The sequence below is a fragment of the Siphateles boraxobius genome, unplaced genomic scaffold (genome assembly GCF_051911475.1).
Source record: "Siphateles boraxobius isolate OS27281-9 unplaced genomic scaffold, OSU_SipBor_1 16, whole genome shotgun sequence".
Taxonomy (NCBI): domain Eukaryota; kingdom Metazoa; phylum Chordata; class Actinopteri; order Cypriniformes; family Leuciscidae; genus Siphateles; species Siphateles boraxobius.
This window is the reverse complement of record NW_027508766.1, coordinates 4,311,470-4,323,601: the sequence shown is the minus strand read 5'-3', so window position 1 is coordinate 4,323,601 and position 12,132 is coordinate 4,311,470. Positions and strand designations below refer to the sequence as shown.

Below are 12,132 nucleotides of genomic sequence, written 5' to 3'. Positions count from 1 at the left end.
CTACAGGTTGGAAGCGGAATTGTCCATTACCGCTGTCGTAAATAATTTAGCCTACCGCAGCCTACTGTCGCACGCGCACGCTCGCTGTTTATCCAGCACCGGCTTTGGAATCAACAATGGCCACAGACAAGGTAGAGTATGATGCATGATTTTATGAAAGACATCACAAACGAAGAAAAATGTATGCCGTAAAGCAGTTGAATTTTGTAGTTCTTTTTGTGCTCAGGTTACTACCCGAAACCCGAAGTTACATAATGCCAGTAAAAGCGATACAGACCACGTCAGGCTATGGCAGACATGTAATTTAACCTATTGTAAGTCGATGTACCATCACAAGGGGTCTTGGATATATATTATAATGGTTGAAAAACTACATAGTGTTACTTTAAAATTGGATTGGGTGTATTTTTACTTTTATGAGGTGGTTTTGTACACATTGCTGACACACGTTTATGTTCAAACACCATGTAAATGAATTTTGCATAATAGGTCCTCTTTAAATAGCAACCATAGGCAACCTCAACACCACATTCTGTAAATGAAAACAAATATTCTGCGCATCAGAATAATACTGACAGTACTACACTGTCTGATGACACAGAGCACTGGGATGAGTGTTCAAGCCACAAACGTTACCCTCAATGTGACATTAAAACCTGCTTACCGCAGCATGGAGAGCAGGGACAATGTGGTCTGGAGGCAGGGTGTGGGCTCAAAGAGCAGAGTGGTCTTGACTTACGTCACAGAGACTATAATCATGCCTGAGCGGATACATGAGTCACTTCAGAATCAAGAAGGGAGGACAGCTCTGACCAAACATCAACTAAATGTGGGTCAGACTTTGGCTGCCCGATGTCTCATCGTCTGGGGCAAAAGAGCACAGTGGCACTACAATGAAAGTCTTTGGGGGTTGAATTGACTGATGGGAAACTGCTAAATGGGGAACAAAACAGATAGTTAAATCAGATTCTGTAAAAGGTATAATTCTAGACTAGTTTAAACTTTCTAGACTATTTAAGATCAGTAATGTTTTATTTCTTGACTTAAATGTGACAATAACATTACAAAAGGTATCAATTTCAAATAAACGCTGTTCTTCTGAACTTTCTATTCAAAGAATTCTGAAAAAAAGTATAATGGTTCCCACAAAAATTGAGCAGCACAACATTGATAAGGATTGTTTCTTAAGCAGCAAATCAGCATGATTTCTGGAGGATCATGTGACACTGAAGACTAGAGTAATGATGCTGTGAATTTAGCTTTGCCAAAGATATTAATCTCATCGTAAAATATATTAAAACAGAAGTTATTTTAATTATAATACTAATAGTAATATTACTATTTTTACTGTATGTTTTGATCAAATAAAATACAGCATTGGTGAGTGTGAGACTTCTTTCAAAAGCATGTAAAAAATCTTACTGATCCATACTTTTAAACGATATCTATAAATACCCAAATGACTTTTGCTGCAATAAATCTAAACATGAGTACAGGTTAACTTCCAGTATTGATCCTTAAATGAACCAATTAAGCATAACAAATGCATTGATGATAACTAATGTTGCCCTTTTGAAAATTATAGATGTTTTCATTCTTCCAAGAGTGAAAATCTATGAATTTTTCCATGAATATGTTCAAATTCAAAATACATGTAGTTTATTTTATGTTGTATCCTGAGTAAGACATCTCATCCCAGTGTAACCAGTCAACACGAAAAGAAAGACTCACACAACTATATACAAAGACTATATATAATAAAGACAGAGAGAGGAAAAGATGTCTAATTTCATCTTAGTTCTGAACTCCCTCATGAATAGTGCCACCTATAACACTGTTGATTCATTGATTCATTTGACCAAGTTCATGAGTCCTGCATGTGTGTTTTTTATATATATACACATTGATAAATTCAGTCCCCATCTAAGCCAGAAAACTCTTTTCGACCAAACTGACATTTTATATTCAGATTCAATAATTGATACATTTGAAAGATTTAATGATCAATGATTATAATACTGTTGGTACATCATTCTGAATATGAGTGAACTTGAAGGTTATAGATATTAGGGAGCTGACGACTGTGCCCTTTTTTATAAAAGAATATAATGACTGTAAATACATACTGAAGGATATGCAAGTAGAGATGTTTTGTTATAGCAAAGGAATTCTCCGCAGATGTTAATGTTTTCTTATTAAAATTGGCCTGTTTTTAGATATCTTACAATTAAGTTTAATGCTGAAGAATGAAAGTTTACATTGATCATACCATATATTGAATTTTAAACATTACGAACAACTACTTTGAATCTTCCCCTCCATTTTGTTAAAAATGTTGCTCTCTCTCAATTTTTATTACAGTATTACATATAAAGTGTTGCAGACCAGCCCAAAATACTGGTTTAATACTACCAAAAAAATAAAATAAATCAGAATGTTTGATTTTTACATGATTTCAAACATTCGGTTCCACATATTTACTGAGCATGAGGGCATTGGGTGTTTTTACATTTTAAAATTTTACATTTTAGGTGTTAACTGCAATCATTTTTGTTGAACTTGTTGAACCAACTACAGATGGACCACAATCTTCAAACATCTGCAACAACAGCTCTAAATTCAACATCACATGTGGGCACAGTCAGAAAAAAATGCAATATCATAACAAAGTGAACAGTTTAAATAGTCCAAAGTTAATAAAACACTTGTCATGGATCTTTTAAAGCTCCAGTTTCTGGCATGAAATTTTAAAGACTAAACCCATTTCAGTTCTATGTACAGAATATACACGTTGAATGAACAAAATTTCATTTTTTTTAGATATAAAACAAACAAAAATAGGTGGGGGAAAAAAAATGTATTCACAAAACCACACAGATTGGAGGCCATGGCCATGACCGAAACAGCGTCTCCATTTTTGGAGGAGAACCAACCAAAAAAACAATTGGCAGTAACAGTCTTTCCCTCTTACATCCATTAGAGGGCACCACTTTTAAAGTTTCCTTGATTTCTGTGTTAGCTGTGGATCTGCACAACACATTTTAACAGATGAGTCAGCTGAACTGTTACCTTCATTTAAAACAATACTACAGCTTTTGATGCACATCGGAGTGTGCAATACAACCACAGTTAAGGCTTTAATTCGTTCATCTCAGAACGCCTACGCAACAGCTCTTTCACTGAAGAGGGCATTAAAATGATTATTACACCAATGACAACACCCATAATTGTGAGTAACAGATCATACAATACCCTGTTAGTCCCACGGGAGCATCAACACTAAAACACATAGAAGGAAAAGCCTACAAGACCTGCAGTGGTTTTGTCCTGGTCTAAATAATGTGACATCATCGGATATAATATGTGAATATTTAGGAAAAGTCATCATGTTAGTGTTACATAACCATATTGTCAAATAATGAGCTTGTTTTTATGTTGCCACTAAAACACTGAAGTGTTTTTTTTAATGCAGGACAAGATGTAACCTCGATCGTAGAGTTAACATAACATTTTGGTCAAAAAAAAGAAAAAACATTTTCTGAGTCTGAGGTTAAATTCACTATAAGACCAAAATGTTCATTTTTTTGCTTATTTGTTTGCTTGACTACACACAGTCCACCACAGGCTCGCCTTCGTTTCCTTCTTCTTCCCCCCACATCCCGAATCTCATATCCTCATCATCCATGGATCCCCCGTCCCCCTCTCCCAAACCGGCCATGCCTATTGCTTCATCCGCTCCAGGCTCCCCCTGATGGGCACGGAGGTGTTTCCTCAGACTGGCCGGATCTTTAAAGCCTCGATGGCAGAGTGGGCAGCAACACGGCCGTTCTCCTGTGTGTATGCGCTGGTGGTGCTTCAGGTGCTGCAGGCGACTGAGGCGTTTCCCACAGACGCTGCACACATACGGTTTTTCACCAGTGTGTGTGCGGCGGTGCTTCCGCAGGCCGTCGAGATGGCGAAACTGCGTTCCGCAATCGGAGCAGGAATACGGTTTCTCACCCGTGTGGATGCGGAGGTGAGTTTTAAGAGCCCCAGACTCACGGAAACGGCGGCCGCAGACGGTGCACGGGTACGGTTTCTCTCCTGTATGGATCCTTAGGTGCTTTTTCAGGCTAGAGATCAGGCGGAAGGTCTTGCCGCACTCCAAACACAAGTGAGGACGTTCCCCAGGTGCCTCCCCCATCAACTCCGAGATGGAGCGCCGCATAGGCTCTTCTGGCGATGAGGCGTCCACACCTGGGCTCCTCCTGGGTGTCATTCCCAAACCAGGAGCATCTCTCTGGGCTGATCTAAGTCCGGAGGTCCCCTGTGTAGGCGAACTACTGGAAGAGGGTCCATTGTGAGGCCTGGAGGGGGGCGGTGGTGTAGTTTTAGAGGGGTGATGGTGTGAACGGGAGCCTCCTTCCTCCTCGACCACGTGGACGTATGCCAGATCACACACGCTCTGAGCTGAATGCTCGGCTTCTGTAGGCGCCTCTCTTCCCCGCACACACACCTGTCCAGAGGCAGGAACCTGCTCCTCTTTAACAGAGAAGCTAGTGTGTGAGGGAGGGTTGGGGGGTCTGGTGTGCGAGAGTCTTCTGCTGTCATCCACCATCTCACCTGTAACACAGATCACACATTTACACACTGGTAGGAAAGCGAAATGTAGGGCCCTATAATTTCCGCAAACACGGAAGCGCGGATGGAATCGCGGAATTGGCAAATTAACACGGAATCTACTGTTAACGCGTAATTTCACGTCATTTTACATATTTGGAATGATATTCTGTTTTTGTGTGGGAGAAGAACGTATGTCTGGGGAAAATGCAGACCGAGGGAAGCAAATCTGGGCGATACAACCCCTCCCGTCATTTCAGCTCCCCCTCCCCCTTCAAAACAATGAAAGCATGGCGAAGCGGCTCTCAACGGCTCTGCTTTCGTCGGCGAAAAAGTTAAGAAACTCGACGCTAAGCCCTCAGTACCGATCCAAGCAGTTCCCACGTCAGTTGACTGTGAGCGGAGCTTCAGCAAATACAAAACTCTTCTCACAGGCAGGAGAGAGACACTCACTGAACTCAACACAAAGAGGCTGGCAATCATGTATTTCAATGGTGATGTCTCTGATAGGTGGGAAGCTTAAATGAAGAAAGTTAGCTCACAAGGATTAACTCCTACAACTTGAAAACTTGTTTAAGTAACTTTTAATAAAGTTTAAAGGTGCTCTAAGTGATGTCACGCGTTTTTTAGGCCAAAACATTTTGTGTCACAAACAGCAAACATCTCCTATCCGCTAGCTGCCTGTCCCCTTTACACACTGTTAAAAAACGCCGTCTCTGCAGACACCTCAGGCTCCAAAAACGGGGGGAAAAAAAAGGGCTAACCCTCACCACGAAACATAACAAACTTTTCCAGCCAATAACCGACTAGAAGGATTTGGGAGGTTAGCGCGCGGAAGAGGAGGAGGGAGCGTCTAGCTAGCTTCCGTTTTGTTTGACAATACTTCGAACGTCAACAAGAAGCGAGTCACCCAACATCGCTTAGAGCAACTTTAAAGCTCATAACCATTAATATTTTGTTGTTACTGAAGTACTTAGAGTGCAGTGTTATGATGCATCATGCAGTAGTTGTCCTGAAAAGTACTGAGTAAATGTGATGTTTGTTACCTCAATAAATTTAAGGTCATTCCTATTTTATTTGTGTACATTTTAATCATTAAGATTAAAAGCACACTCTTTTTATGACTAAAATAACAGTAAAGTGTAAAAAAACTGAACTCCCAAATTAAAACGTAAAAAAAGGAATTTGCAAAAATGAAAACAGATAAAACGGAATTTATAGGGCCCTAGAAATGGCATATGAGAAATGGCATTCAAAACTTTGACATGGCAATTTCATAATCTCATAAACTACTAATTATGAAACTGTTAAACTGAGTCAACTAAAAGAGAGCTGTTCTTTCTAAAATCTCAAATTTCCCTAATTTTCACACATTTTATGCATTTACTGCAAATGCATAAAATATGTGAATATTTTAAAAGTAACAACAATTTTAAAATATTCATTAATTTTATTGTTTGAGTCTAATAATTATAGAATGGTCAATAATATGGAAATAAGTAAGTGATATGGTCATTTAAATGTATATAAAAATAGAAAATATGCACAATTAAATATCCAATATCGGCAGATAACAATAGCCTATATCTAATGTCGATAGATAACCGATATGGTACCAATATTTTGTGCATCCCTTAACCCTGTTGTTGCCACACTGAGCACGTGTACTGTACATGCACACCAGTGAAATGTCTAATGCCTGTATGGTCCTGTGTTGGCAGTTGACACATCAACAATTCATAAGAGCAACAGTACCTGCATGTGTAAAAGTAATAGTTGTCTTACCAGGTCGGTTCATGTCTGAACAGATATTAGACGAATGGACGGATATAGGGTCATAAAAACTGTTCGTCACCGTCCCATCCGCCTGAATGGAGAGGTGGCAGCTCTTGAAATCTTCTCTGGAGTCAAAGCCGTGTATGGCATCACCCAAAGCGCCACTCAATTCGGGTTCAGCTCCAGTAAAGCAGCGCGGATCCGGCTCGGGCGCACTCCGATGGGTTAAGCGGTTCGAGTTTAAGGGTCCAGAGGTGGCGTAGACGTGATGTCCCGGCATGGATGGGTTTCCAAAGGGGCCCTGAAGCTGGTCGATTAATTTCTGAGCGCTACACAGACACTCCTGCAACGTCTTGAGCTCTCTCTCCGAGACTTCGAGCCGAACCTTCAGCTTCTCGTTTTCTTGCTCTTTGGTCAGCAGCTCCCGCTGGGTCTCGGACAGCACCGCCACGATCTCGCCCAGAAGGGTGTCCACTGCGGCGGACAAAGTGGACCGGATGGTCGGTCCGAGGCGAGTCCTGAGTGTGGAGATGGAGAAGTTTTTGTCCCGGATCGTGTTTTGCATGCACTCATCCTTCTCCCCCTTATGAGATGAGTTGATTATAGTTTGTTTACGGTGAGAAGCGCTCGCTGATGAGCTGTTTGTTGCTGTTGGTACCGACACTGGATTGATTCTGCCCGCCCCGTTTTCACCGTTGTTGCGCTTTGAGTTCATTGCGAATTCTTCTGCTGTACAACCAAACAAAAAAGAAACCTATTTGATCAGTTATTGTTGTAATCGTTTGATGCTTTATAAGATGAAACGCCCATTCTTTGGAGTCTCGCTGTGACAATATTTCTAATCACTCAGAAATGAGAAACTAAAGACGACGAGCCTGACAAGCTACTAACGTTATAGCATTGCCATTAGCAAACTAGCCCACACATTCCTCTCGCAAATAGATACTGAAGATACAGCCTTTCACTGCCTGGGTTTTGTTGAAAGCTCAATAAATAACCACACTGAAAGCTCACGACAATACTATTTTTAATCTGCATGAATGTGGCATTCGTTTTGTAGCTACGAGCCAGAGCCTTCTTTCCACTGTACAAACGCGGAGATCAATCCTGACTTTTGATTGGTCAAAGATGTGGTCGCGGCTTAATGACATACTCTCGCGTGAGCAAAGCGCATGAAAATGACGATTTTCCAGAGCGAAAGATTGATTAGTGTTTGCGAATCACGACGTACACAAAACTGTAGTTTACACTAGTGGTAGGCAGATCGAGGCTTCGTGAAACAATTAAACAGTTGAAGCAAATGGGCCATATTGTGTCGAGGCTTCGAAACAATCCGTCACCCTTCTCAACGGTGACACCTAGTGGTCACTTGCAAGTGTTGATCTGAAACAACCTTGACAACGAGCCATTAAAAAATGTGTTGTTTTTTTATTATTGAATTTTTCTAATATGTGAAGCTTGTAACCTGTAGGCTCCTCACTGTGCATAATGTTATTTTGGTCATGAAAAATGAATATTAACAAAAGAAATCAAGCCACAATTTTTTTTTTACAGATTTTTATTCAAAAATATTAATTTCTCACTGATGTTGAAGGACTTAGCCTACTTCTTTTTTTACAGATAATTTCTGAAAAAATCCTCTCACAAGGGACACTTGTTGCTGGCATGCAAAGATATTTTTTAGCAAGGACATACAAATGAGGAAAGATTACTGCTCTCTCTTTCCAGTAAGTTAGGGGATCATGAGTTCAGGGCAAACACGCATCGTTGAGGTATTTTTTCACTTCCACTGTGGCATCAGCTGTACCATTGTGTATCATCTGGGTTACACGGATATGATTATCAAAAAGTTCGTATAAACTGTCCTGTGTTTTTACTGGTGTTGATGTTGATGATGGGCCTGGGAACAATCTACATTGTTAAAAGCGCTATATAAATGAAGATGACTTGACTCGACTATATATGCATCTATCTATTAATCTATCTGTCTATATATATTTCTATCTATGCATCTATTAATGTGTCACTATATGTATACTCTGTCTGTCTCTATCAGTCAATGTGTAAATTTAACAGAAAGACTTTAACAGAAAGACTTAGGCTATACTCAAGTGGTTCTCAACCAGGGGGCCTTTTTGGGGGCCACTAATAAATCTCACAATTATTTAAATATAGTTCTGTTCTGGTACATAATCTTAATTAAAATACTAAAATGTAAATTTATACTTCATACACTGACATCGTATTTTTTCATAAGTCTTTTAAATAGAATGTCTGTCTATAGTGAATGAAGTTCATGCAGCAATGTCTGGTTCATTATGAAAGATTGTGCAAATAATCATAATTAAGCTGTCTGTGCCAAGCCATACTTAACTTAGTTATTTCTCTTTGTTTGCCGGCTTTATGGAACACTCTTGAGGTGAGAATGGAGTTGATTATACAAAAGAGGGAATTACAAGAATAAAGCTTTTTTGATTCAGCGTTTGGATATTGCAGTTTCAGGGTAAAATAAAATCTGTCTTGTAATGTAGGCCCACACAATCATGTGGAAGGAAAAAACATGACTGAGTGTGCGCGTTACATTAACCCTTCAGTTTCTTAATTGTTTGAAAAGGTAACCCGATTCAGACATGTATTCCACAATACTGCATATTACTTACACAGAGATCAAAAACCTATTTTCTCCATCATTTTGGTGTAACATTTACACTTCCTACGATTAAACAGTGCTGTTATTGCAGTGGATTTCAACCTTCTTGACCGGAATGTCCCCCATTATCCAAAATATTCAAAGGCGACATGTTCTACCTTTTCTATTTGAATGCTTGTTTTGTCTTATTTTATATAAGTCATCTTGAGGCCCCCCAGTGGGCCCTGCCCCCCTGGTTGAGATTCACTGTGCTATAGACCTTATTCAGAGCAGCGCCCTGAAGAGATGCATGTCTATCCCTCACAGGGTTCTTCATTTCTTATTTGTGCATCCTCGTTTTCTTTCCTCGCGTCTCAGCTCCACCCCCTGTAGGACGCGAGGGAAGGACGCAAAGGAAAGAAAAGGAGGACGGAGGAATCGAATGAAAGCTTTTTTATACATTCGAATAGTTGATCACTCGAGCGTCACTTCACAGCGTCATCAGGATCTGCCCTTTTGTTGTTGAAGTTTGTTTATTTGAGAAATTCATTATAAATAATAATACCCTGTTGAAATATGTGAGATGTTTGGTTTATTTAAACTGCAAAGGTAAAGTATAAATTAAGGGATTGTGACATATGTTAAGGGGGACGAGAATGTATACGCGCGTCAAGTTTGGTCGATAAAAACACTTCCGCAAAGGATACACCTGTGTATCCTGCTCTTGACTAGAAGCCTCCTTACTCCTCGCGGTGCAATTAGAGAATTGAGATGTATTTCAAGATGGCTGAGCTCGATCGGTTTCCGAGTCTTAGGATGGAGGACAGACGAGAGAGGAAACGAGGACGGATATTGAGAAGCACCCACAGCCTCACTTTAATTCTAAAGATGGCGCTGATGTGAATAAGGTATTTTGTGTTCTGTTGTGTTCTTTGGGCAGGTTGTGCTGCAGCGCCATCTGCTGGCAGATGTCAGTATATAGACAACGAGGACGTATTATCAAATCAAATCAAATCAAATCATTTTTATTTATAAAGCACATATAAAATCAACCTTGGTTGGCCAAAGTGCTGTACAGTAGAGTAGGAACTAGACAAGATAAAGTAACAAATACAAATAAACAAAATAAATAAAAGTAATTAATTAAGAAGCATACAAGTTATGGTACACTGAACGCACTGGAGAAAAGATGAGTTTTCAGTAGCGATTTGAATTCAGCTACTGTGGAAGCTGATTTTATATATAATGGTAGGGTGTTCCACAGCTTGGGGCCGGCTACTGCAAAAGCACGATCACCTCTACGTTTTAAACGGGATCGTGGGACAGCCAAGAGATGTTGGTCTCTTGATCTGAGTGATCTGGATGGATTATGAGTAGTAATTAAATCCGAGAGGTATTTGGGGGCCTGGTTGCAAAGCGATTTATAGACAAATAATAAAATTTTGAAATCGATTCTAAATCGAAATGGTAGCCAGTGCAAAGAACGAAGAATTGGAGTGATATGATCTCGTTTTCGGCTGCCAGTGAGCAGACGGGCAGCCGCGTTTTGGACCATCTGAAGACGTGAAATAGAAGCGAGGGGTAACCCAACATATAATGAATTGCAGTAGTCGATACGTGTTGAAATAAAAGCGTGAATAATCGTTTCAAAACTATTCCTATTTAAAAATGGCTTGACTTTGGTCAACCGGCGTAAATTATAAAAACTGGCTCTGACTGTGGCATTAATTTGCTTGTTTAGCTTAAGACTACTATCTAGATAAAATCCTAAGTTTTTAACTTCGGAAGTAAGGTGTGGTGTGAGGGTACCGAGGTCAGTGCAATATCTCTCGGAGAGCTCACTGGGGCCAAATTGGATGATTTGTGTTTTCTCTTCAGCAGCATAAAGTTGTTAGTGAGCCACATCTTGAGTTCATGGAGACAGTCTTGTAGTCTCTTACATGCAGTGTTATCGTTATGTGTTATGGGTATGTAAAGTTGGGTGTCATCCGCATAACAGTGGTATGACACGCCAAGTCTACTCATAATTGACCCCAGAGGAAGCATGTACAGTGAGAAAAGTAGGGGTGCCAGAATTGAACCCTGGGGTACACCATAGTTGAGGTGAGTCGCAGAGGATAGATGACTACCTAATCTAACAGAAAAACTTCTGTTTGAAAGGAAAGATTGAAACCATTTAAGTACTATACCTGAGATACCGATCAAACATTCTAACCGAGATAGGAGAATCTTATGGTCTACAAAGTCAAAAGCTGAACTTAGATCTAAGAGTACTAAGGCCATGGTATCACCAGCATCTGTCGTTATAAAAATGTCATTTAGAACTTTTAAAAGGGCAGACTCAGAGCTGTGAAGGGGTTTAAAACCGGATTGAAAAATATCCGAAATAGAGTTAATGTGTAAATACTGTTGGAGCTGTGTAAAGACCGTTTACATATATTATCTGTAGAAAGGTTTTTGGATATGTATTTTGCTCTGTGTGGAGTATTATTGTTACGTGCTCTGTCTCTCTCCCTCACTCTGCTTGTATTGCAGTTAATTAGCCACACCTGATGCTTGTAAAGACTGTGCTGCAGAGCTAACACTGCTTGAGAGAGGTTCACATCTCGTCTGCACTAGATTTGTGTTCCTGCTGTTAAACTGGTGTGTAGATTTTTTTGTATTGCAGTTAATCTGCACACCTTGTGATTTGTGTGTGCTCTGGTTTCAAAACAGCGTTGAAGTCTTTTTGCTATCAGGTAGTGGTTTTTTTTTCCTTCTTCATAACATTATTAAAGGTAGGCTATTGTAGCTATCTATCATACATATACTCTTTTTATGTTATAGGAAGCTGTGTCACTTTTTCTTTTGTAATACATTTATCCCTCTTTTTGGTTAGTCAGGGAGTGGAAGGAAGTGTGTTTATTTTCTTTCTTGTACAGGTCGTTTAGTTCTCCTTCCAATAGTTAACCGTTTTGTTTGTTGTTTTGGCTATACCCTCTCCTTAAGATTGATGGCTTCTATTTTCTTTTGTTTAAATAAAATAACTTTATTTTGCATCATCAAGTGGTTGACTCATTTCTGGGGCAGAGGACTGAAGGGAATCCTCCACGTTTAATATTTTCTTTTTGATTTAATGTAATCCTGTT

General features: G+C 39.8%; 1 protein-coding gene across 1 annotated transcript; it reads right to left on the bottom strand.

Annotated features, from left to right (window-relative positions):
• Positions 1-1,636: 1,636 nt before the first annotated feature.
• LOC143739074 (uncharacterized) lies at positions 1,637-7,692 on the bottom strand. Its single transcript, XM_077231191.1, has 2 exons — positions 6,385-7,692; positions 1,637-4,602 (listed from the first exon to the last, which is right to left on the bottom strand). Exons 1-2 carry the CDS (start codon positions 7,088-7,090, stop codon positions 3,605-3,607), a joined length of 1,704 nt encoding a protein of 567 aa, XP_077087306.1. The 5' UTR covers positions 7,091-7,692; the 3' UTR covers positions 1,637-3,604.
• Positions 7,693-12,132: the final 4,440 nt, after the last annotated feature.